This window comes from Callionymus lyra, chromosome 10 (genome assembly GCF_982586985.1).
Source record: "Callionymus lyra chromosome 10, fCalLyr1.hap1.1, whole genome shotgun sequence".
In the NCBI taxonomy this organism is placed as follows: domain Eukaryota; kingdom Metazoa; phylum Chordata; class Actinopteri; order Syngnathiformes; family Callionymidae; genus Callionymus; species Callionymus lyra.
The window spans coordinates 16,619,854-16,642,771 of record NC_141827.1 but is presented as its reverse complement, the minus strand read 5'-3'; the positions used below and the strand labels follow the sequence as shown (position 1 = coordinate 16,642,771).

Below are 22,918 nucleotides of genomic sequence, written 5' to 3'. Positions count from 1 at the left end.
ATACTTTAGACATTATAATACATTCATATTATTGAAAAGTCTTTTCTCTGTCTGGCTCCTGAATGCATTATAGAATTGCTGCCCACCCTAAAATACCAGGGGGATCCTCAGTATAACACTGATAGATGAGACTGAAATGAGGCTGACAAAGGCAAAAATTGGTTTTCATGTAACTGTGGTCAATTTCATGTTAAAGTTCAAAGACTCCATGGCAGTAAGTGCGGTTGCCCACCAGTATTAAATGTTGCAGTGATCCTGCCACCAACACTGACAACATTCCAGACAAAGTTTCCATTGGATTTCACAGAATCCTAGAAGATTAATCTCATATTTTAAGTCAAAATATCGCATCAGATCTTATTGAAATCATAGAAAAAGCAACATTTTCCTGGTATATAGAAACATCTTGAAAATCTTAAGTGAAACAGTCACATTTTCATGCTTCTGTTATTTGTAATTTAAATCTGCTTTGAAGAAGACATTTTTTTAACATTTAAAATTATATATATGTTAGTGTTCATGCACAAACATGGATTTAATGTTTGAGTCTGTCAGCAGGTCTGAATTAAAAATACTTTACAGCTGCTTTTTCTGCATTCACCCATTCAAGCATGCAATCTTAAACTGATGGAAGTCGACTGCGACGCAGCGCGCCAGCTTCCCATCGGAAGCGATTAATGTTAGGTCTTCCTTAAGTGACGCAATGACACAATCTTGTCCGGACCACTCTATAGCACCCAAGTCTAGTTAAGATCCTAGTAATGTATGACTGAACTGACTCACTAATCTTATTTAATTGTTGATCTCTTCAGGTCAAATGACATGTTGGGGAGAGAGAGAATGTTTTTGCTATATTGAGGCTAATACTTTTAATTATGGTGTCTGAGAACTGATGCGTACATTTTGTGTGTTTCTCCATCTCTATAGATGGTCCATAGGTTTTTGCTACATGAGGTTTAGAGGTGACTTACCTCTGCAATACCCCGCAACAGAACAAATGGTAAGAAAAGATTTTGTTCAAAGAAATTATTTTTAGAATGACTTAAAATCTAAATCTTTACTTCTAGATAATGATCTTGTTTTCTTTCTTCCAGCACTGCTACCATGCATCCAGGGGTGGTGTGTCATATCCCTCTGTTGATGGTCCAGTCCATGCTCTCTGTCCTGCTGCTAGCATCCAGTTTACCTCCCAGCCTACGATCCAACACTGCTGTCCAAGGCACAGACGCTCGACCCCTTTATCCTACCTTCTCACGGAAAAATACTTCGTTTGAGCACTTGGTCTTACACCCGGACCCCGCCGTTGGTCGGATCTACGTTGGTGCCCGAGATCATCTGTTTCAGTTGGATCGATTCCTCCAGGTTGAGATCCAGGATGTGGTCGGGCCTGTTACCGACAGTCGAGAGTGTCTGCCTCCTGTAACGGAAGCAAATTGTCCTCAGGCTCGAATCACCAGCAATCACAACAAACTTTTAGTGGTAGACCCATACTCGTTGGAACTCATTACCTGTGGGAGTGTCAATCAAGGGTTGTGCCAAAAGCGTAGCCTGGATTCTTTGGATAAAATCCTGTTTTCCGCTGAAAAGCCTGTTGATACCCAATACGTGGCAGCTAATCATCCAAACATCAGTACCGTTGGGCTCGTGGTTCGATCCCACCCCGATAGGCAGCCAGTGCTGTTTGTTGGACGAGGCTACACCAGCAGTCATCCACCCATATCGACACGCAACCTGGCCCAGGAACCAATCTTTTCGTACGAAGAGACCGCAAAGTTGGCCGTAGCCGGCCGACTATCCGAATATGACCACCATTTTGTTGCCACTTTTTCCTACCGTCAGCATGTATACTTCCTCTTTTATAGACGGGACCTCAAGTCACAGTCACGCGAGTACCGTTCGTATATCTCAAGAGTATGTTTGGATGACCAAGCCTACTACTCTTACGTAGAAGTACCTATGACTTGTCATTCAATGGCGGGTAAAACCTATAATCTCCTGCAAGCCGTCCAGCTGGGGATATCAAAAGACAGTCGGGGCTCTGAGATCATTCTTGGGGTCTTTTCCACCCAATTGGGATCATCTAGTCGACCAAGTGAGGATTCTGCTCTTTGCATGTTTCACCTCGAGGATGTGGACCAAAGAATTAACTCTACTCGGGACCAGTGCTACACAAAAATGGGAAGAGATTCTGGAGAGGAGGCAGCTTACATTGAATATGAAGTGAAATCCAACTGCGCTAACCTTCCAGAGGTAAGTTCGGCAGGCAATTTTACTATAGAGACCTTAATATATTTTTGAAAATCAGGTAAATTACTTGGGTATATAGGGGTAGAGGGTCTAAAAGTCTTGCCACCTCGACTTGTCGGAGAATTTTGGAACATAAATATTAAACCCTAGAACTCTTAAAAGCATTCCAAAAATACACAACAAAACCAGGTCAGAAAATGTATTTATCATTATGCATTTTTGAAGTAACACAAGTAAAAAGTTGTTTGATACAATTATTTAAATAAGTCCTTCTTTAGTGTATTGGAACACTTCCAGACCTATGACAGATGAGGGCACTTTCTGCCGTACTTTAAACTGTACAATGTTAAGACTTGCATGATGGATGTGTTAGTCTTTTACGCTCTTGTTTTCTCACTTCGTAGAACACTCTTGATACTTACCCCTGCGGCTCTGATCACACACCGAGTCCCATCGCCAGTCGAATCCCTGTCGAAGCAGAAACTTTGCTCGACAGTCCATCTGCCCGCTTGACGGCTGTGGCTGTGAGTGTGAGAGCACGACACACCATTGCTTTTTTGGGCGACTCCAAGGGAAACTTGCACAAGGTAAGATGGGCGTCACAAATGACTGCTTAGGGCGAGAGGCCCATGACATGCTGAAAAGGTCATAAATCTGTCAAGTTTTAAGCTGGAAGTGAATCCGCAACCAACATTTTCGGATTTGGAAATGATTGTTTAAACTTGTTGCTGTGCTAGAAAATGCAAACCTCCGAATGGGATGTAAAGCTTTGCAAATTATCATCACCCATCATTTATCTTCATTCATATTGAGTGGAATGACATTAACATTTCTTGAAACTCTTAAAATCTAAACTATATGAATGGTTAAATATGGCAAGGCTTGATCAATGCCTTGAAACTCGACATAATCGGATTACAGCGCTGCCACAGCCTTGTAAACTACGTTTGTATTCCAGATGGTTTTAAAGATAATCACTCGTCATTTCCTCATATTATATGAAATAATCCTCTTTCCTATGCACCTTTTCTGATGCTATATTTCCCCCGACTCTCTCCCGAAGTAGCCGGGATAGGCTCACGACCCCCAGGGAATTGGCCACAGAAAATAATTGAATATTTTCAGGAAAAACTCTTTTTACACAAATCACTGAAACCTGTTAAAAATATACTGTGTGTGTTGGAACAAAAAAAACACAAACATGAGAAAATTAAACTACATCGATTGTGGACTACCACGTAAAGTAGTTATTGCGATCAGAACTAGTGATGGGCTGATGAAGCTTCATGAAGCAGTGTCATGTTGTTATGAGGTCAGCCGGTGGCCATTAGTTTAACGGTGATGTTTCATTCAAAAATAGTGCGGAGATTGCTGTCTAGTGGGCTCTAAAATAGATGATACTGCTTCATGAAGCTTCATCAGACCATCACTACAGAACCAACTATTTGATCTTCCTATTTTCTAATACACCTCTGTTGCACAAAATAATAACAACTAAAGAGGTTCCAAGCAGAGACAACAGGTCGAAAGTTGATGGTCTTTTGTTTTGAAACCAACAGGAAGCGGTAGCTCAGATTGCATGAATGCAGTGTCGTCCCTGTAGTATGACTCATGTTTTTGGTGATGGTTCCCACCATAGATGGCTTGCTGTGTAAAGTTGCACAGGTTGTGAGAAGGGTTAATTAAAATCCTCAAAAATAAGGAGTTGTATACTGATCCAATTTTACAAGATCATTTCAAATACTTCTAAACGCTTAGGAGGGATGTTCTTTTGCAATAGGCAGAATAGTAGTGAACTATCTCGGTATATAGATGGGCCACTTTAGTATAATTAATTCCACTATTTAACAGTCTCCATGGGAAACGGAAGTCTCTGCATCCAGCATTGATAAAGTAAACACCAACATCAACAGCAATATTTGGAATTCAGTCGTTTAGTCATGTTTCCGTGGAGATTTCTGCTTGGATGTTCATGGCTTTAAAGTGTGCCTGTGCCTACTGCAATTCCCAGGTGTTTCTCGGTCCAAACGGAGAGGTGGAGGAGTACTCTGTGATGCCCATTCAACAGAATGCAGTCATTAGTTCTGACCTGATTCTGGACAAGGAGGAGGAGCATCTCTTCATCATGACTCCCACCATGGTAAACAAGCACAACAGTAACTGTCACCCCTTGAATAACAACAACCTCTGTCATGACATTATTGGTAGAAAGATCCCCTAAAGGGCTTCTGTTTCTGCCGTCATCAACATTCTCCAGTTGGCATTTATTCATTCAGCATTAATCAGAAAAGTGGACCAAATGTTTTCGTGTGTTTCTTCTCTGCATGTAGTTACAGAAAATACCAGTTGCTGAATGCAAGCAGCACCTCGACTGCCACTCGTGTTTGCTTAGTCACGACCCTTACTGTGGCTGGTGTGTCCTGGATGGAAGGTGAGGAGCACACTGACCTGCTGCTTTTTTTAGTCTCTGATTTCTCCCTGCAATTATTATGAATGAATACATTCATCTCTTCATTAGAATTCGGTCTCATACTTTAGCTGTCGACAAAGCTGGGCCATTTACAAGACATGCAAGTGTTCTGCTAACATTTCGTTCATGTGTGCTTGTTTCTCTTTAGGTGTGTTTCCCAGTCTGCCTGCTCCCGTGGGAACCAGCATGGCCAGTGGCTTTGGAGCTTTGACATGGAACAGCAGTGTTTAACTATCCACGACCTCAGTCCTTCCAATATCAGCAGAGAGGAACGCAAAACAGTGAGTGTGCTGTGTTTTCTTTATTTTTCTAAAGCCACTTCTTATCCCTTTTCAATGTTTTGAATTCGGTGGATTCACACCGTATGTAGAATTTGGCTGCCAATCTGCACCGAACAGGCCCTCTGACCACAAGAACACAATAACAGCCACTGGGAGAGTGTGGGATTAGAGCTGCGGACCCACAGATTATTGGACAACCCGGTCTGCCATCTGAGCCACTGTTGTCTCAGTGTGTTATTGTAGTTTAAGGGGTTTATATGGGGGAGTTGTTTTTAAAAAAAATTATTCGACACAGTGGTGTTTGTCCGACAGAGGCTCAAAAAAGGTTTTTTTTCTGGTTGGTACTGCCCCTCTGTGGCGGGAGATGGTATTGTTTGTTTATTTTTTAACTGCAGTGAAAACGAGCTTCTCAGAATGTCTTCATCTGAGGGGTGCTGTGGGCATGACTCACCTTTAAGGGTGGTTGACTTAATTGTTCAAGCACTGACTTCTTTATTTTCTTATTGTTTGATCCTTTCCTTCTTTCTTTCCAGTTCTTTTTGGTTTATTTGAGTCATAATATGGACCTCAAACTGAATTTATTTCTGATAGTTCAGTTCAGTTTTATCATTGATAAGAGTAAACGTCCAGGTGTTGTTGGCTAGTGTGGTCGGCTCCTTAGCTTGAACTTATTGATGTGCACTATTTATTGCCCCAAATTCTTCAGTGGTCATTGGAATGTAAATCCAGTGTAACTCTTGACTTGAGTGCAAAGAAAACCTGGTCTGTGTTTGGTGTCCTTGGCAGAAGTTCCCATCTGACCGTGACCCAAATCCACCAAACTTGTTGTCATGTATTTGTTTTTTGTACTTGTTTTTTCTTCGAAAACCACTACTTCAAAATTTGATTATAACACGTAGATGTTACTGTATAACCATGAATAGAAAATTGGTGAAAAATATGCTACTTAAACAACATTTTACTTGAAGTATACTATGAAGTATTATAAAAGCTACTAACAAAGCTCTAAGCAAATCACCAGGAATAAAACTGGACTAATTTTATTTAGGACTTTTCAAATTAGAGGACATGGTTAGCAAACTCTTGACTCAGCAGGTCAGAGCCACAGCAGTGTCCAGATTTACCACTAGTTCAAAAACTATGACAGATGCTATAATTCCAATCACACTCAAAAAACAGTGAATATCAACATAAAGAGAACGTGATCAAGTGTATGATGACTAGAACACAAACCTGTTGAGTGTTGTTGGACACAGACATGGCCTCAGTATTTATGGGGTCAGAGGTGGGCCATTAAAATTCTTGAGACTTAAATGATGGCCCTGAGTTGGATAAGGTTAGAAACCACAGTTCAAGACTGGTATAAGGTTGAAAAAAAAGACAAAACCAAACATATTAGGCAAATCATAAACTGTTCTGGTCTTTCCACAATCTTAATCTTTTTTTTTTGAGGTGTCCACATCAGCAACTCTCCCAACAAAATTCTGCCGCTGCCTAGAATGGCTTCTTTCTTAGCTCGACACCTTTTCCTTTAAAAGTGGAAATATTTTCTCCCTCCCCCCATGTTCACCGGATCAAAGAGGTTCTGTACTCTGCAGCTGGAGAAGTTGACGTTCTCACTCAAAGGTTCAGTTGGAAACTTTGAGATTCTATGGAGAATGTTCTTGTTTGTGGTTGACACTATTGACCTGCTGAATATAGAGCCCAGTGCTATTTACGTATTTAATACATTTTCTGACTTTTTGTATTTTGTTGTAATTTAATGTGTTTATTTATTATATATTTGTTTCCAAGTATTGGGAGGCAAAGGTGGTTGTAGTGAATGTTTGAAGAGTGTGGCAAGAATTGTAGTTATAGAAGTACATGACCTTGTATTCATTTTCAAAACTGTTTTTTATTTTATCAAAATGTAACATTTTGTTACAAATGTATTAATAATTGTTAAAATAAGCACAATTTGTGAGCAACTTAGCGTCAACCTCGGTTTTTTCAGTTTCTGGATCATTACTTGGCCCTTTTAGATTGTGGGATTGGACTGTCTCTCTCTCTCCTACATGCAGTAACAAATGGTGTATTTTGATACTCTGATGGAAGTACATAACCATTATCTTTTGTCCACAGATCTCTCTGACGGTGCCTGGTCTCCCTGAAATAAATACAAGCAATTTCTATTCCTGCTTTTTCCACGACACTCACAGTCCTGCCACCATCACTGCTAACGGCGTCAAATGCTATTCTCCAGACACCAGTCAGTTACCTATGGTGCCGTCAGGACAAGGTAACTTATTTAAGACCCAATATTATACAAATGTTTTGTGTATGTGGGTGGTTATTCTGACCTGCTTCAGCATGCAAGTAAATATTGTTTGAGATTGTGATCTGACTCGAGACCAGGAGCTACACGACCTGATTGGCTGAACCAATTTTTTTTCCCTCTTTGCAGAATTATCTGCATTGACTCCCTAAAAGACATTTAAACATGACCCAATATGTTTCTATGACAACTAAAGCGTATAAAAAAAAAAGATAGATTAAGAATTAATTTTTATAATCTTAAAAATCTAATTACACCAAGTAATTTTACTTTTATTTACCCTTTAAAACACTGAGAAAGAATAATTTAGTTTACAAAAAAAGTCACCCAATTGTATTTTTTATTCTTGCAGATTTTGTAACCGTTACCTTGTCTCTTCGATTTGGGGATGTCCTGGTGACGGCAAAGGATTTCATATTCTACGACTGTAATGCTGTCAAGCAGCTGTCTGGCAGTATGCCGTGAGTAAAACTGTTTTATATTTCTCGTCTGTTGTTGTTTGAGCTTCGAAATATTGTTGTACATGTTAATTGAGTCGCACTCTCATATATATTAAAATGTTAGCTTCTTCTTTTTTGAGCATTTTGTCATCGGGGGTTACTATGGTAACTCTGTGAGAAATTTGCTTAACTCTCTTAACATATGATTAAAAGTATGTCAATTGCTACCCATTGCTGGACGTCCAGCACTTTGTTGTTGATCGTGTGTGCGGCCATCGCTTCATCCATGAAGTGTTTAATTTGTTGTTTTTGTCTGACTGTAGATGCCGGGGTTGTGTTTTAAGTCGATGGGGCTGTAACTGGTGTGTACACCAGCACTCGTGTACCCATAAGCCCACATGTGAGGACGGCGTTATCATTTACAACCAACATGTAAGTGACGACACTTGGTTTATAAAAACATTCTGTTGAAAAACTATTTATTGTTTGTGAATGCTTTCATTTATTTGTCGCTCATGTTCCTTCATCCCTTCATCGTGTCTCCTCAGTTTAAACTCCCAACGTCTGCTGATCCTACAACCAAACCTGAAGTTTATACGACTTCTTCACCCGCGACCACCACACCTACCTCTGCCGCGTTGACGACTCTGTCTATTCCAACAACATTGGCCCCAGTGATGACAACTGAAGTTCCACTCATCCTGTTAACTACTCAAGAGCCGACAACTCCTCGTCCACCGACCACTCAAACGCCCGACACCACCTCAGCAACACCCGCTATTCTGCGGACGGAGAGCACTGTAGTGTCCGTTACTTTCCCGCCTCCAGATGTCACCAGTCAAGAACAGGAGGCCGAAGACACGGTTTCTGTCACCACAAGTGAGCAAGAGTCTGCTACATTTTCACCGACACAAACCACAGAGTGGCTGTTGGTCACTGCTGCCGGTAACCCTGACAAAGATTTCAGTCCTTCAGACCTTCCAACATTCGTGCCGCCCGCCAACCCCGACTTCGATCGGCAAGAACTGATGGTGGAAAAAACCTCCACCGAAACCCATGAAACTGAGGAGCCCTTCATGGTGTCGGATCCTTTCAGCCCAACATCTTCAGGTTTTTCACTCCCGTCACCGTTTACAGTGAGTGAGCTGGTAGACTCCGAGCCCTTGGACCAAGCCTCGTCCTCCCAACAAACCCCCCAGACCCAGTCTTACGAGCACTGGACCGATGGGTCCATACAACATTTGTCCAAAGTGGAAGAAGACAGTCTTACTGACATGGATCCTCCATTGAGTGAGGAAATTACTTCCTTAGAGCCCATCGTGATTTCCGGTGATGATCAGGTTCAGAACTCTCCTACGGATTATCCTCAAATCCTGAATATTGATCTGGACTACCAAGATGATCAAGCTGATGCGTTTGTCTCGGTGAGTTCATCCTTCTCTGCACGCCTGCCTACTCTACTTATCAATAATTCCATAAACAATCAATATTCCTTTTACCTTGACTGTACATTTCCTTTATCCTTGTACCCTTCTTTCCATTTCATGGACAATGTTTCCAGCAGTTAAATATTTGTTAATTATAGTTAAGGTTTGTTGTGTGGGTAACAAATCTATGTGTGCTTATGTGCTTTTGCTTGGACAGACTAGTTGATTCCACAGCTTAAAAATGCGTTTTTAATGTACTTCTATTTCACATAATTTATGTCTAAATTACTTTACATAGGGTAAAAGTGATTCCATGTTCTGTAGCCCTAATCAATTTAATTGTTTTCTGTTATGTTTCACTTTGGCATACTCACCAGCTGCCATCTGGTCCAGGAGTTAACCTTCTCCGACTTCTCTGCTTTATAATATTTAACGGCTGTATTAATGAAGCCGAGGGCGCCACCTACTGAGCTCTGAAAAATTAAAACTCTGCTTCGTGAAGCTTTATCCGCCCATCAAGGTGTAGTTTAGACGATGCAATTGAGGCTAAGAAGTTGCGGTTTAAATCCCAGGTTCAATCCGAACATGATTGTGTCCCTAAACTTGCTCCTGATGGGGAGCTGGTGAGCTGCGTTGCAGCCTACTCCCATCATTGGGTGGATGGCTGACTCGGTGTAAGGCGTTATTAGAAACAATATCGACGATGTCCTGAGAGTCTATGTCAGGACTCGGCTTTTTTTCAAAGAGGGCCATATACGGTGAAGTGAAAATGAGGCCAGGGCCAAAATCTCCAGAGTGATTTCAAATGAATAGTTATCTTCTTCAGAAGGAAAATGACTAGAAATCTTAACAAATTAACCTTGTGGTGAGTATATAAAACGCATCATCTTGTCATTAAAAGTTCATGTAAATTCTAAAATGTGATATTGTTTAACTCAGAATATATATATATATATATATATATATATATATTCCCTACAGTATATATAAGAGGGGGTTTTGAATCTGCTCAAGGGAAACACAAGGCCGGACTGTTGACATGCCTGGTCTATTTAAAGTTGAGCAGACATCAAATTAGTGTTTGCTTTATAAAATTTCAAGTAACAAAACTTCTAGTGTGTCATGTTTTTCCTCACAAGCATGTGTGCGGTTTGTGTGTCTGCACATGGTTTCTCAAGATGAATACTTTGTACTGTCAGGTGGATGATGTCAGCTGGGGAGCGGCCGCTTGTCCTTGTGTTGAAAAGGTCCAGGGATCGTCGCTCATTCCAGTCGGAGTAGAAAGGAAGATCACTTTACAGGCTCGGAACCTACACCTGTATCAGGTGAATATTCCTAACACACACTTGTACAAGAAAAAAACATAAAAAAATGAAGGTTGGAGTCGTTTATTCTTTTCATGCTATAACCAAGTTGCACTTTCTAGGACAAAGAACTGGACTACGTGTGTGTGCTGGTCATAGAAGGTCAGACCGTGGTGGTGGACGCCTACGTGGAGACGGTGGATCTGAGTTCTTCCATATTTGACATCACATGTCAATTACATCAGGTTTGATCAGTTATTAACAAGATTGTAATCATATGTTTGTACCTGTTTATTAATGATTGATTTTACCTTTGACCTAATTCTTGAATGGTAAATATGTTTATGTTTATTCTACAGTACTCCTACACTACTCCGGTGGAGGAATACTACGCTACGGTGTATGTGAAGAGAAGAGACACCTTTCATGTGGACAGTTCTGCAGATCTTTATGGTGACTGTTCTGCTTCGTTTTTCTTCTGCACATTTCCTATTCGATCGGGTCATCAGAAACCATGTGTTGATGCTGGTGTTCCTCTTCTGCCCTCAGTGACCCTGTATGACTGTTCAGTGAAGCGCTCAGACTGTAGTCGCTGCTACACAGCAGACCCCAAATACAGCTGCGTGTGGTGCGGTGGAGTGAAAGCCAGCTGTTTGTATTCAGACTCGTGCAAAAGACCAGTCGAGCAGACCTGTCCTCCTCCAGTCATCCTCTCTGTAAGTTCCCATTCAAGCCAAGTTAAAATATTGTTGTTTTCCCTTTGAAAACCCATTTGTTTTCCCCAAAAAAATCCATATTTTATATTTTTTAGACAAGTCTGCATCTGTGGAATCATCTAGAGAATGTTGTTGATAATCTGTGCAACGTCCACAAGTTTTTATAGACCAGAAATGTATGTAATTGTGTCTCAATTGTGGAGTCCGATTTTAAGAAGTCTCTGACGATAAAGAAACCATTCTCACCAGATTGAGCCCCTCTCGGGACTGTTAGAAGGGGGAACTGAAGTTACCATTTCGGGGTCCAACTTGGGTCAGAAGGTTGAGGACATCGTCAACTCTGTGACCGTGGCTGGTGTGCCGTGTGTCGTCATCAGCAGTCTTTATGAAGTCTCCTCCAGGTAATTATTTTTCTTTACAATAAAGAAACAGAATATATATGAACATGACTTTTTTGACATTTTTATAACACCAGATCGTCTCCATTTGTTTAACTTCTAACATATTAGAAATAAAAAAACACTTAAAATGACTTAAAATAATGCCTTAAACATCATGGAAGTTATAACATCAACAGAACTCCAGCAATGCTACCTGTGAAGATGAATAAAACTTATTAATAGCTTTTTTTCTGATATAGTTTATTCAATTCTGTGTGATATTTTCCAGGATCGTATGCTTGACCAGAGCCAGTGGTGGAGAGAAGGTTGGCCAAGTGTCCGTCACAGTGAGCGGTGGAGAGCTTGGTTTGTCCACTCAGACCTTCAGCTACCAGGTACATGGAGGAGTTTGATCACAAGGGAATATTTTTGTTGTTGTTTTATTTCATTTACTTACATTTGTTTTTATTCATTAGCATTAGTTCAAATATGGCTGGACAAGACTTTTTTAGGTTACTAATTGAATTAATATATGAATGTGATTGAATGAAAGATGTAACTTTGCAAAAATCATTTTAATCAAAATCTTCTCTGAAGATTACATGTTGTGATGAAAAGTGTCCCTTAAATTACAACAAAACAATGCAAATGAACTATTTATACTAAGATTGATTAAATACTTGTTATAGATAATGTAAGGGTCAATGACAGGCAACATTATGAAATGCAAAAATAACAGAGAGACTCAGTAGAATACGATCAAGAGAAATGAAAACTTTACCAACTTTAATGATAGATTAAAATGTGTTGATTAACATCTGAACAATCAATGAGTTCTATATATAAAGAAGAGCAAAGTGGTAAAAAAAAAAAGATGGGATGGTTAAAAAAAATACAAATAAAATTAATTTTTCTCATAAGGACAAATAATATTTTAGGACTAGAAAGGTTTTTGCTCCACCAGAATGGCTACCATCTTGTGTGTCTATTCTAATAAAAAAACGGTCATGGTGAATCCCAACGAGTGAGAGTGGTGAGGAAAAAAAAAGAAAAGAGGGCCACGTAGAGGAATCTAGATCCTCTGACACTGTGATTGACAGCTTATGAAGATGTGAATGTGTCTAACGTTTGACTTCCTGGACCTACGATTACTGTAAGTGTTTCAAATGTAACATCCAGGATATTTTTTTGTGATTCCATCATAGGATCCATTTGTTGTGGGACTAACACCTGAAAGGGGTCCTAAAGCAGGAGGAACCTGTCTCACCATCAGTGGACGGAACCTGTTGACCGGACGTCTGTCTGACCTCAGCATCACTGTCGGAGGATTACCCTGCATCATGTAAGACGCATTGAGATTCTGATGTTCTGATTCAGGACCACATGCCAAAATAATTGACGGCTCTTCTCTGCCTTAACTTTTCTTTTCTAGTTCTTTCTACTTACAAATATTGTCGTCTCATTTTTTGTCAACATTTCTTTATGTTCTTCCCCAGTGTGTCGGAGGTTCTCAGCTCCAGTGTTCAATGTTCGACGACCAGCAGTAACAAGACGGGGAACCACAAAGTCACACTCCACTATGGAGGCACACAACGCCACCTGCATTCTCCAAACTACTACTACACCCACAATCCTAACATAACCCATGCACGGCCCCACAGGAGCTTCCTTAGGTAGGACCAGTATCTTCAGTGATCTCTTGTTAATTTACAACTCATGTCAACAAATGTTTTGTCTCTGCAGTGGAGGTCGAATCATTCATGTGTCTGGGATCAATCTGGATGTGGTACAGAATCCACAAATGTCTGTGACGGTGAGCCGGAACAGGAAGAAGAGAAATGTCAAACAGCCGGATCTTAAGGTGGTTCCTCACTCCGTGTGTCCTGGTGACCCGGCCTGCTCTCTGAAATCGGTTTGTCTCCAGGTGTAAACATGATTTAGTGTCTTCATGCTAAACCCGTCTTTGTTCGCGCTCAACAGTTTGTGGAGCAATGTGACGTCAACTCCTCCTCCTTAATCTTGTGTCCGTCGCCCATGGTCGACACTTCCGTCTGGGGTTCTGAAGTCAAAGTGGAGTTCCTGCTCGATAATCTCCGCTTCGATTTCAACTCGGTGAATCCTCACACTTTCAGCTATGAGCCCAACCCCGTGCTGCACCCCCTCAACCAGCAGAATCTGCTGAAGCCGTATCGATACAACCCCGGCAGCTTCATTCAGTTGGAGGTCAGAGAAGATGTTCAGAAGTCGGCAACACTCGTCTTGTGTTTGTTGATCGACGGGAGTCATTCATGTTTTCATCTGTTCTCAGGGAGAAAACTTGGATCTTGCCATCACAAAGGAGGAGATGGTTGTACTTGTTGGCCACGGTGTGTGTTCTGTAAAGACCCTGACAAGAAACCACCTGTACTGTGAGCCTCCAGCAGCGCAGCCAGCGGCAAAGCTTAGTAGCAAGAAGCGTGAAGGACTGGACAACCTGCCGGAGTTTACTGTGAGTTTCCAGATCTGAACACGTGACAGGAAGAGACCCAATTAATTTGTTTTATTAAAACCTAGGTACAAATGGGCAACCTGAACTTCACACTGGGCAAAGTCCAGTACGATAATTTAAGCTTGTCAACGTTCCCCATTGAGGCCCAAATTGGACTTGTGGTCGGAGCTTCCATTGTCGCCCTCATCGTCCTCATCATCGTGCTGATATACAGGTCAGTCAGTCACATGTTTGAGATATTCAGAAGCTTTTACTTTTTACTCTCAGTTCACACAAATGTTCACCTTGTGTTTCGTTTATGTAACCTGTCAATATCTGCATATAAATGTCCACTAGGAGGAAAAGCAAACGGGCCCTGAGGGACTACAAGAAGGTCCAGATCCAGCTGGAAAACTTGGAAACCAGTGTCCGTGATCGATGCAAGAAGGAGTTCACAGGTCGGGTGACGGATCATGTTGTTCATGTAATAGAGAATTAATGCAGAACTCAATCAGTAAAGAAAGATAAAATATGCTTGTAAAGATAAACTTTAGCTCTTAAGTTAAGGAAAAGAAGGAAAACGATAAAAAATGCTTTAAAATTAAAATCCTAAATTCTTTATTTAGTATTAACTCTTTAAAAAAAATCGTTGTGATCATTGTTTGTAATAAAGTATGAATAAATTAAACCAAAAAAAAGTCTTCATAAGAGATTCATAAGAATCTCTAGTAAACTCCCCTTTTTTTTTTTAACTTCCTGACAGTTTTACATACTCTTTGACAAGGTTAGGGGAAAAAGTCATCTGGTACATCTGTTTGTACCGATAAGTCTGGTATAGATTTACAAGAAATGTTCCAAAAAGCAAAAGGGTTCTTCATTTTTCCATTTGCCAAGACAGTCAGTTTTGTGTTTTTGAAAAGTATTTTTCAGAGCCACATTCCACATGTGTCCTCTCACTGATATGGCAGGAAGTCCTTCACTCCCTTGGCTCTACACTGAAATTGTTTCACAGACAATGACTTTGATCGATGATTTTAATCCACTTGAACAGATCTAATGACGGAAATGATGGACATGTCCAGTGACCTGGTCGGTTCCGGGATACCCTTCCTGGATTATCGGATGTATGCCGAGCGCATTTTCTTCCCTGGCCACCGGGTGTCACCCCTGAGACGTGGCCTTGATGTCCAGGAGTGTCGCAGACAGACGGTTGAACAAGGACTGGTGCAGCTGTCGAACCTGCTCAACAGTAAACTCTTCCTCATAAAGGTAGGAGAGCGAAAAACCTCCTGTCGATCATGGTAGAATTATTAATAATTCCCTGGTTCTTGTATTCACTCTCAGTTCATTCACACTCTGGAGAGCCAGAGGACCTTCTCGCCCAGAGACAGAGCATATGTGGCGTCCCTGCTGACTGTGGCTCTGCATGGGAAACTGGAATATTTCACAGACATCCTGAAAACCCTCCTAAGTGACCTGGTGGAGCAGTACGTGGCCAAAAACCCCAAACTAATGCTACGACGGTAAGAACAGGAGGAGAAAACTTGGACAAAAAATGTCCTTTTTTGCATCACATCTTCAATTATATTTGTGCTTTTGTGCCTCAGAACGGAGACTGTCGTGGAGAAGCTGCTGACCAACTGGATGTCCATTTCCCTTTATACCTTCCTCAGGGTCAGTTTTTAAACATTCCAAAGCAGAATTACATTTTTGTAAAGAGTTTAAGAGATCAGATCTTGTTCTTTCACAATCATTCACCTAATGTTACTCTCAATGGCGCATCAATTTATCTTTTAAGTGATTGATAATGCTATTTATTAATTGATTATTATGAGTTTTGGTCCAAAAAAGATTGATTTGTTTGTTTGTTGGCTGTAAGATATGATTTAGGAAACATCAGGGATAAACTTTAGACGATCCAAATTTCTATTCTGTCTGTTAATCTTCCTTTTGAGATTCTTGTCTTCTTAAGAAGTGTAGTTAAAGTAACCTGTCGTGCTCTACTCTTAAAGGGAGCTTCTGTGTGAGAACAAAAAACGTTCCAATCACACAAACCTATGGCACATCTATAAATGAAATTGAAAATAGTCAAAGTTTGTTAACATGGCTGTCTCAGTGAAGGGTGACGATATTACTACTGCTACAAATCTAAGGTCCAGAAAAAAAACCCATTATAATGATAATGTTTTTCTTTAAACAAGTTAAAACAAATACTAGTTGAAATATCAAAGCACCTTTGTCAAACCCAGTCTGACCCACCAAGATGTTTAATATAAGATAAGGAACAAATACATGAATTTACTTGTGAGTCTTTGATGAAGGAGGATGAATTAAGTGAAATCATTTGGGTGGTTGAGTTTAACACAATTGCTACACTTTAACTTTCATTAATAACCCTTTGGTTGTTGCTCTGTATTGCTGTCCTATATCCTCACACACACACACTCACACTCACACACACACTCACACACCTACACAGGCACAAATATAAATGACTTACTTGAATGTTCTCTGCTCAGGACTCTGCTGGCGAGCCTCTCTTCATGCTGTTCAGGGCTATTAAGCATCAGGTGGATAAAGGTCCAGTGGACGCTGTGACAGGAAAAGCAAAGTACACTCTTAATGATAACCGCCTGCTGAGAGAGGACGTGGACTACAAGACCCTGGTGAGCTCACGCGACTTTGAACCGTTCACATCCACAGAACCTGTGATCCTAGTTTTCTCTTTGCAGAATCTGAACGTGTTGATCCAGGGAGGACCTGTCAACGAGTCTCACCCGCTGCCCGCCAAGGTTCTGGACTGTGACACCATAACGCAGGTGAAGGAGAAACTGCTGGACCAGGTGTACAAAAGCATCTCCTTCTCGAACAGACCACATGCCGAGTCACTGGACCTCGGTGAGAAGCTTCTTCCTCCTGTGAACCACCTTCTCTAATGCTTCATAATTGATCTTGACGGTTTTTTTCTCTGGTGCACAGAGTGGAGGTCGGGGGTCGCCGGACATCTGATTCTCTCAGACGAGGACTTGACGTCGGTCGTCCAGGGCAACTGGAAGCGTCTGAACACTCTCCAGCACTACAAGGTGAGTTGACATTCTAAACCTCCTTTGTTTGACTCGCTATATATCCTGCAGTCACCACAAAACTGCTGTATTGTCCACCAGGTGCCAGACGGTGCCACGGTAGCCTTGGTCCCCCGTCACTCCAAACATATTCACCATGACAACCACGACTATGCTGCAGGAGAAAGTGAGTTCCTCTCCGCTGATGTCAGCACAAACACACCTCAAACAATAATTATTTGCAAGAAAATACACTTAATATTGCAATACTGTATTTAGTTTATGTAGTTTTTTGTGTTTTTAATGAAATCCCGCTAAAATTCTGCGATGACTGAGGACAAGAGGATACAGTTGACTTATGCTGCTTTTAAAGCTGATTAAAGTAGTTACGACTTCGTCAAAATAATAATATTACTTTATTTATATTGCACTTTTCGTCATACATCCAAGTGCTACAGCAGTAAGGGAGACAGTTAATGTTCAATAAAAAGAGTCAAAAGTCATGTGGTCTGTAAATTCTGAAACACCGGAGTCAAGTACTTGGAAAATACTACAAATATATCTTTGTTACTACACTATCGCAATGTATCGTGATATGTGTCACCAGATTCTTGCCAATATACTCCATAACTTTGTAGTAATACCCATTATTTGCGTCACCCCTAGGACTTTTTTGAACTAAAACTATTATTTACAACTTCTTTTTTTTAGTCATGTGTATGTTCTTATGAGAGGATCTGTATTTACTCTGAAAGCGCCTCTCAAAGCAGAGCAGGAAGTGATACTGTGGATCTCTACAGAGACGCCGATGCTGGAGGACGCCGACGAAGGAGGGGTGAGGCTCTGGCATCTAGTGAAGGCCAGCGAAGAACCGGAGCTGCCGAAGCATCGCAGAGGAAGCCTGAGGGAGCGCGAGCGTGCGAAGGCCATACCTGAGATTTACTTGACACGCCTGCTCTCTATGAAGGTAAAACCCCTGCTGCACACTTTGACTCCATGGAAACCATGTAAAGAGCATTTAGTCACCGCCCAGCACTAATTATCTGAACACCAGGGATTAGAGGCATAAGGAAATATTGCACATTATTGAATATTTTATTATTTTTGCTTTTTAATCTTTAAATACAAATATTTTGTCATTAAGCTTCCGGCCGCTAGATGGCAGCAGACATTACAGCCTCTGCAGCTAAAAAAGCAATGGACTCTCACAAGATCCCGGCAATGACCGAGGATGAGAGGATACAGTTGACTCCAGCTGCTTTTAAAGCTAATGTTTGGACATATCTTTGTTTTAAAACCAATTAATTCAGTTACAAATTCAGCATGAATCATGTGGTCTGTAAGTTCTGCTACTCAGTCAAGTACTTGGTCAATACTACACATATGTTTGTTCCTGCTGTATCAAAATATATCGTTATATGTACAGGTCTCTCTTGAGAATGAGACTAGCTGTAAAAATAAAGGTTAAATAAAGAATTTTTATGTATTGTATCGCCCTATTCTTGCTAATTAACACCCAACAGGATCATATTTCCTTTATAAGAATTAAAAGGCATATTTTTTTGTTGGTAGGGTTTTCAAATGAAGAAGATTAATCAAAAACAAAGGAGTAAGTTGTCGATTGTTTGCAGGGAACCCTGCAGAAGTTTGTGGATGACCTTTTCACGGTCATTCTCAGCACCAGTCGTCCCGTTCCACTCGCAGTCAAGTACTTTTTCGACCTGCTGGACGATCAGGCGGCTCACCACGGCATCTCTGATCCAGAGACCATTCACATCTGGAAAACCAACAGGTACGTCCTCGACCGCAGCTCCAGTCGTCCTCCTCCGTGCTCGGCGTATACATGTCTGCGTGTCTCGCCAGCCTCCCGCTGCGGTTTTGGATCAACGTGGTGAAAAACCCTCAGTTCATCTTTGACGTCCAAATACTGGACCACGTCGACGCCGTGCTGTCCGTCATCGCTCAGACCTTCATGGATTCCTGCACCATCGCTGAGCACAAGCTGGGGAGGGTAAGTTGACCGTCGGTGACTTGAGTCGAAGTGGGCTCGGATGAACAAAAGACAGAAGTGCGGCCATGTAACAAAAATCATTGAAAATAAGTCCAGGAATGGAACTACAAGTGTCTTCATAGACGTATGTTGTCTGCAGGACTCACCCATCAACAAGCTGCTGTACGCCAGAGACATTCCTCGCTACCGGCAGATGGTGGAAAAGTGAGTCTGGTCAAGTTAGCCTTTTAGCAAATGTTAGCAACAAACCTTCTTTGTGTGACCAAAGAGCAGATGGTTTGTTCTCCAGGGAAAGATGACCGTTTTCATTTTTTTTTCCAGGTACTACGCTGACATCCGACAAACCATCTCAGCCAGCGACCAGGAGATGAATTCTTCTCTGGCCGAGCTGTCGCGGGTTCGTGTTGTCCGGGTCGTGCCACCGTCTGTGTCCGAGCATGACCTTTGACACGTCTTCCTATCTGTTTCAGAACTACTCTGGAGATCTGAACTACCTAGTTGCACTGCATGAGCTGTACAAGTACATCAACAAATACTACGACCAGGTATGTGGATCTGTCTTTGAGAAAAGAAACAACCTGATAAAGAATGATTTTAGCTGTGGCTCCAGACTCTAGAAGAATCATTTAAATCACTGGGAAACTTTATCAGTGGCTGTACATCTGAAGATGCTTCATTAATATTTAAAAGTTAAAAAAGATACACAAAATAATGTTTCTTATTTTACTCAAGATTTAATCTTGAACTGAGCTGCAGTAAGAATGAGTCTTTGAAGTCTTCCTATTCTAATCTATCTCTCCAAGATGCAGTAAGTCCCTCATCGTGACTGTTTTGAAGTTATTACTTTAAAAAAATTTCCCCCGTGTGAAATCTTGGCGAACGAGAGGCTACAAGAGTGGAGCCCATTATGACTTAATTAAGATTTAATCTTCAGCAAAACAGTGTTTTCAGTGGGCGGGGCTTAACTCATTTTTCTAATGTAAATATTTAAATGAAAGGAGAATTTAGTACAAACAGACACATAAATGTATTATTTATAAAACATGTATATAAGACACACTTAAATCAACACATTAGTTGCTCTTTAATGATCAATCATCATCTTTCAAACTTAAAATTAAACATTTAATTTGTTTCCAGAGACCAATGTTCTGCTTCCTGGAATTTTAGTTTATTTATTTACTGCTTCATGATGGCCACTGCTAACGGAGAAACAGAGATAATAACTCGTATCTTAGTTATTTAAAAGATAAATAGCATTGAACCGTTAAAAATGTCATGTTGAACATCTGGCTCATATGTTTTTACAGCTCCAAATCTGACTCTATTTATTAGTTTAAAAAGGAAACGCCATAGAGATGAGCCTTATTTAAATGGCATCAAATTCACTTTAACTGTTGCAGAAGTCGTGGTCGTGAGTTTACGGTACTTAAAAAAACTCTTTTCAAAAGTTAGATTGTGTTCTTCACAACTTTAGGTTCTACTGCAAGTTTCTTTGAAGAACAATATTTGTGTAGGACAGCCAAATAAGTCAAAGTGAAGATCTTTTTCGAGCATAGATTCGACCTTGAGTGTGTTCTGAGGGAAGAATGTCTCAACAGGATTTAATGGGTGAAAAGAAATGCCATTTGAAATGTTGTTTTGTTTAACAAGTACTATGGTTGAAGTTATATTTTTAAGCTGTGTCTTATCATAAAGCCTGCGATTCGTTTCTAACTCTAAACTTGTCCGTCATCCCTTCTTCAGATCATCACGGCGCTCGAGGAGGACCCGACGGCCCAGAAGATGCAGCTCGGCTACAGGCTTCAACAGATCGCCGCGTCCGTCGAGAACAAAGTGACCGACTTGTGATTCAGGTCTCGCTCCTGCGCGTGGACTTCCAGGTTACATGACAAGTCAAATCTATGGTTACAAATTTAGGGCATTCTCTGCAGCTATCGTTCTGATTCTGTGAATAAATCATTGTTTTACTGTGTTTTAAACTACATTAGTTTGCCATTGTCATCGTCCTCCTTCGTGTGCTTCTCATGAACGGTTGGTCCTCCATGACGCCCCTGGATTTTCCCTTATTTTAAAACCTTAAAGTGCTGCTCACGACACCCCCACAGATGGACGACTTGCACCCCTGTTTATTTGTTACTTCTCCGAGTGTTTTTAAACGATCGCTGGTACTTTCATCACGACTAACATTTGACTGCTGTCTTAATATGTTTACTTTATTGTTAATAGTCCACAGAACTATTGCCTTCATTTGTGTTGTGCTGCTGTACTTTATGTCTTTTTATGCTGATTAACTTTCGACTACGTTTGACCAGAACTTTTATAAAAAACGTATGAATATTTTGTTCACTTGATGTTAAAATTGCAGTTTTGAGCTAGAGATGCAACTTTTAAGGTATAATTGGGATTTTGAAGACCTCAGACGTTTAAAAACCTGCACATGTGCCAGATGTAGCTTTGATGGAATATAATGTTTTGTAGAGCAGGCTCTGCATGGAGCAGTTTTTAAAGATGTTTCTAATTTTAAGATTAAAACGCTTGTAAATAGTGATCTTTAATATCTCTAGTGATTTGTCCTGTTAAAACAGAGATGGACGACTGTAGATGTTGGCGAAATAAAAATCTTCTATTAAAAAAAAAAAGGGTTTATTTCTTCATTCATTGTTGTTGTTTTTTTTAAGACTGCTTTGCTGAATCATTTGAAATTAGAGGAACATTCACTCTATAAAATCACCTGGTTACTCATTTAAAACAGACATGAACTGTCGTATCGTATTTGTTATTCTTTTTTTTAAATTTATTTTCCAACTTCTTCAGGCCACACAGCACATAGGGACACACAACCAATTAAACACACACTACAGACATATTCAGCGTAAGTCACCTAAAAACTAGTGATGGTCTGATGAAGCTTCATGAAATTTTTCATGTTTGGAGGTCAGTAGGTGGCGCCATTAGTTTGAAAAGCATGTGATGTTTCATTAGAACATTTGTTTAAAACAAAGGAAAATAGGGCAGAGACCGCCATCTAGTGGACTCTGAAAATAATGACATTGCTTCATGAAGCTTCATCAAATCATCACTACTAACAACATGGCCATTAGCCTCTAGTAATATGGGCGACGACACAGTTAGTTTATTTTATATTAATGTCTGTGTACATAGGCTGTATCTTCATAAAAAAATGACTTTAACTCAGAGGAAAAATGTTAATCTTTCTGCATTCGGTGAAAGATAATTAATATAAAAATTATATTTCAAGCTACTATGAGGCATGTGATCCATAAAATGACATAAGGTGTGTTTATTGTATTTTTTTTACATCTCTATCAACAAACAAACTTCTTGAATTTGGCCATTATTTCAGATGATTCATGTGAAAAGCATTCTGGGATTCCACCTACTGCCAAGGGAGGTCCAGAAGAATCTTAGAACTGAGGAAGCTATGGCCCTTACACTTGTTCCTCATTCCTCAACTTTCAAGTATCGAAACGGTACTTTTATTAAGTGAAAAACAATGAAAGTTTTGTTTGGTGTTTCACAAAGCTAGGGTGAGACACTATAAGAATACTTTCCTGTCAGTAGATTCACGCCAATGTAAAAAAAACAGTTCATATATCAGTCGTTAGTAGTAGTTAGTAGCAGTTGGGAGTTCCCATTACTAATGTGAATAAACCTAAAACCCAAAAGATCACAAACTGCAGGTGAAGCAAGTTTAGTTAAGTTGTCATTTTTATCGATTCAAACCTTAGATCAGAGCTTAGATTCATATATCAACATTTAGTGTTTTGGAGGCTTC

The 22,918-nt window shown here is 40.4% G+C and overlaps 1 protein-coding gene across 1 annotated transcript in view; it reads left to right on the top strand.

The window, feature by feature from the left end:
- plxnb1b (plexin b1b) overlaps nt 1-21,761 on the top strand; it is a 47,528-nt gene extending 25,767 nt beyond the window's left edge. Inside the window, exons 3-39 of the mRNA XM_087800175.1 lie at nt 928-1,000; nt 1,095-2,250; nt 2,652-2,834; nt 4,259-4,387; nt 4,578-4,678; nt 4,866-4,998; nt 7,120-7,276; nt 7,665-7,773; nt 8,076-8,184; nt 8,301-9,176; nt 10,379-10,504; nt 10,606-10,728; nt 10,843-10,936; nt 11,033-11,199; nt 11,449-11,600; nt 11,869-11,974; nt 12,785-12,921; nt 13,076-13,252; nt 13,323-13,491; nt 13,560-13,802; nt 13,888-14,067; nt 14,133-14,281; nt 14,404-14,504; nt 15,098-15,315; nt 15,391-15,569; nt 15,654-15,720; nt 16,566-16,712; nt 16,779-16,944; nt 17,026-17,129; nt 17,211-17,295; nt 17,909-18,075; nt 18,740-18,900; nt 18,972-19,119; nt 19,259-19,323; nt 19,441-19,516; nt 19,590-19,664; nt 20,866-21,761. Coding sequence (XP_087656301.1) covers nt 1,105-2,250; nt 2,652-2,834; nt 4,259-4,387; nt 4,578-4,678; nt 4,866-4,998; nt 7,120-7,276; nt 7,665-7,773; nt 8,076-8,184; nt 8,301-9,176; nt 10,379-10,504; nt 10,606-10,728; nt 10,843-10,936; nt 11,033-11,199; nt 11,449-11,600; nt 11,869-11,974; nt 12,785-12,921; nt 13,076-13,252; nt 13,323-13,491; nt 13,560-13,802; nt 13,888-14,067; nt 14,133-14,281; nt 14,404-14,504; nt 15,098-15,315; nt 15,391-15,569; nt 15,654-15,720; nt 16,566-16,712; nt 16,779-16,944; nt 17,026-17,129; nt 17,211-17,295; nt 17,909-18,075; nt 18,740-18,900; nt 18,972-19,119; nt 19,259-19,323; nt 19,441-19,516; nt 19,590-19,664; nt 20,866-20,970 — 6,630 coding nt within the window. The 5' untranslated portion in view covers nt 928-1,000; nt 1,095-1,104 and the 3' untranslated portion in view covers nt 20,971-21,761. The remainder of the gene's footprint in view (nt 1-927; nt 1,001-1,094; nt 2,251-2,651; nt 2,835-4,258; nt 4,388-4,577; nt 4,679-4,865; nt 4,999-7,119; nt 7,277-7,664; nt 7,774-8,075; nt 8,185-8,300; nt 9,177-10,378; nt 10,505-10,605; nt 10,729-10,842; nt 10,937-11,032; nt 11,200-11,448; nt 11,601-11,868; nt 11,975-12,784; nt 12,922-13,075; nt 13,253-13,322; nt 13,492-13,559; nt 13,803-13,887; nt 14,068-14,132; nt 14,282-14,403; nt 14,505-15,097; nt 15,316-15,390; nt 15,570-15,653; nt 15,721-16,565; nt 16,713-16,778; nt 16,945-17,025; nt 17,130-17,210; nt 17,296-17,908; nt 18,076-18,739; nt 18,901-18,971; nt 19,120-19,258; nt 19,324-19,440; nt 19,517-19,589; nt 19,665-20,865) is intronic.
- Nucleotides 21,762-22,918: the final 1,157 nt, after the last annotated feature.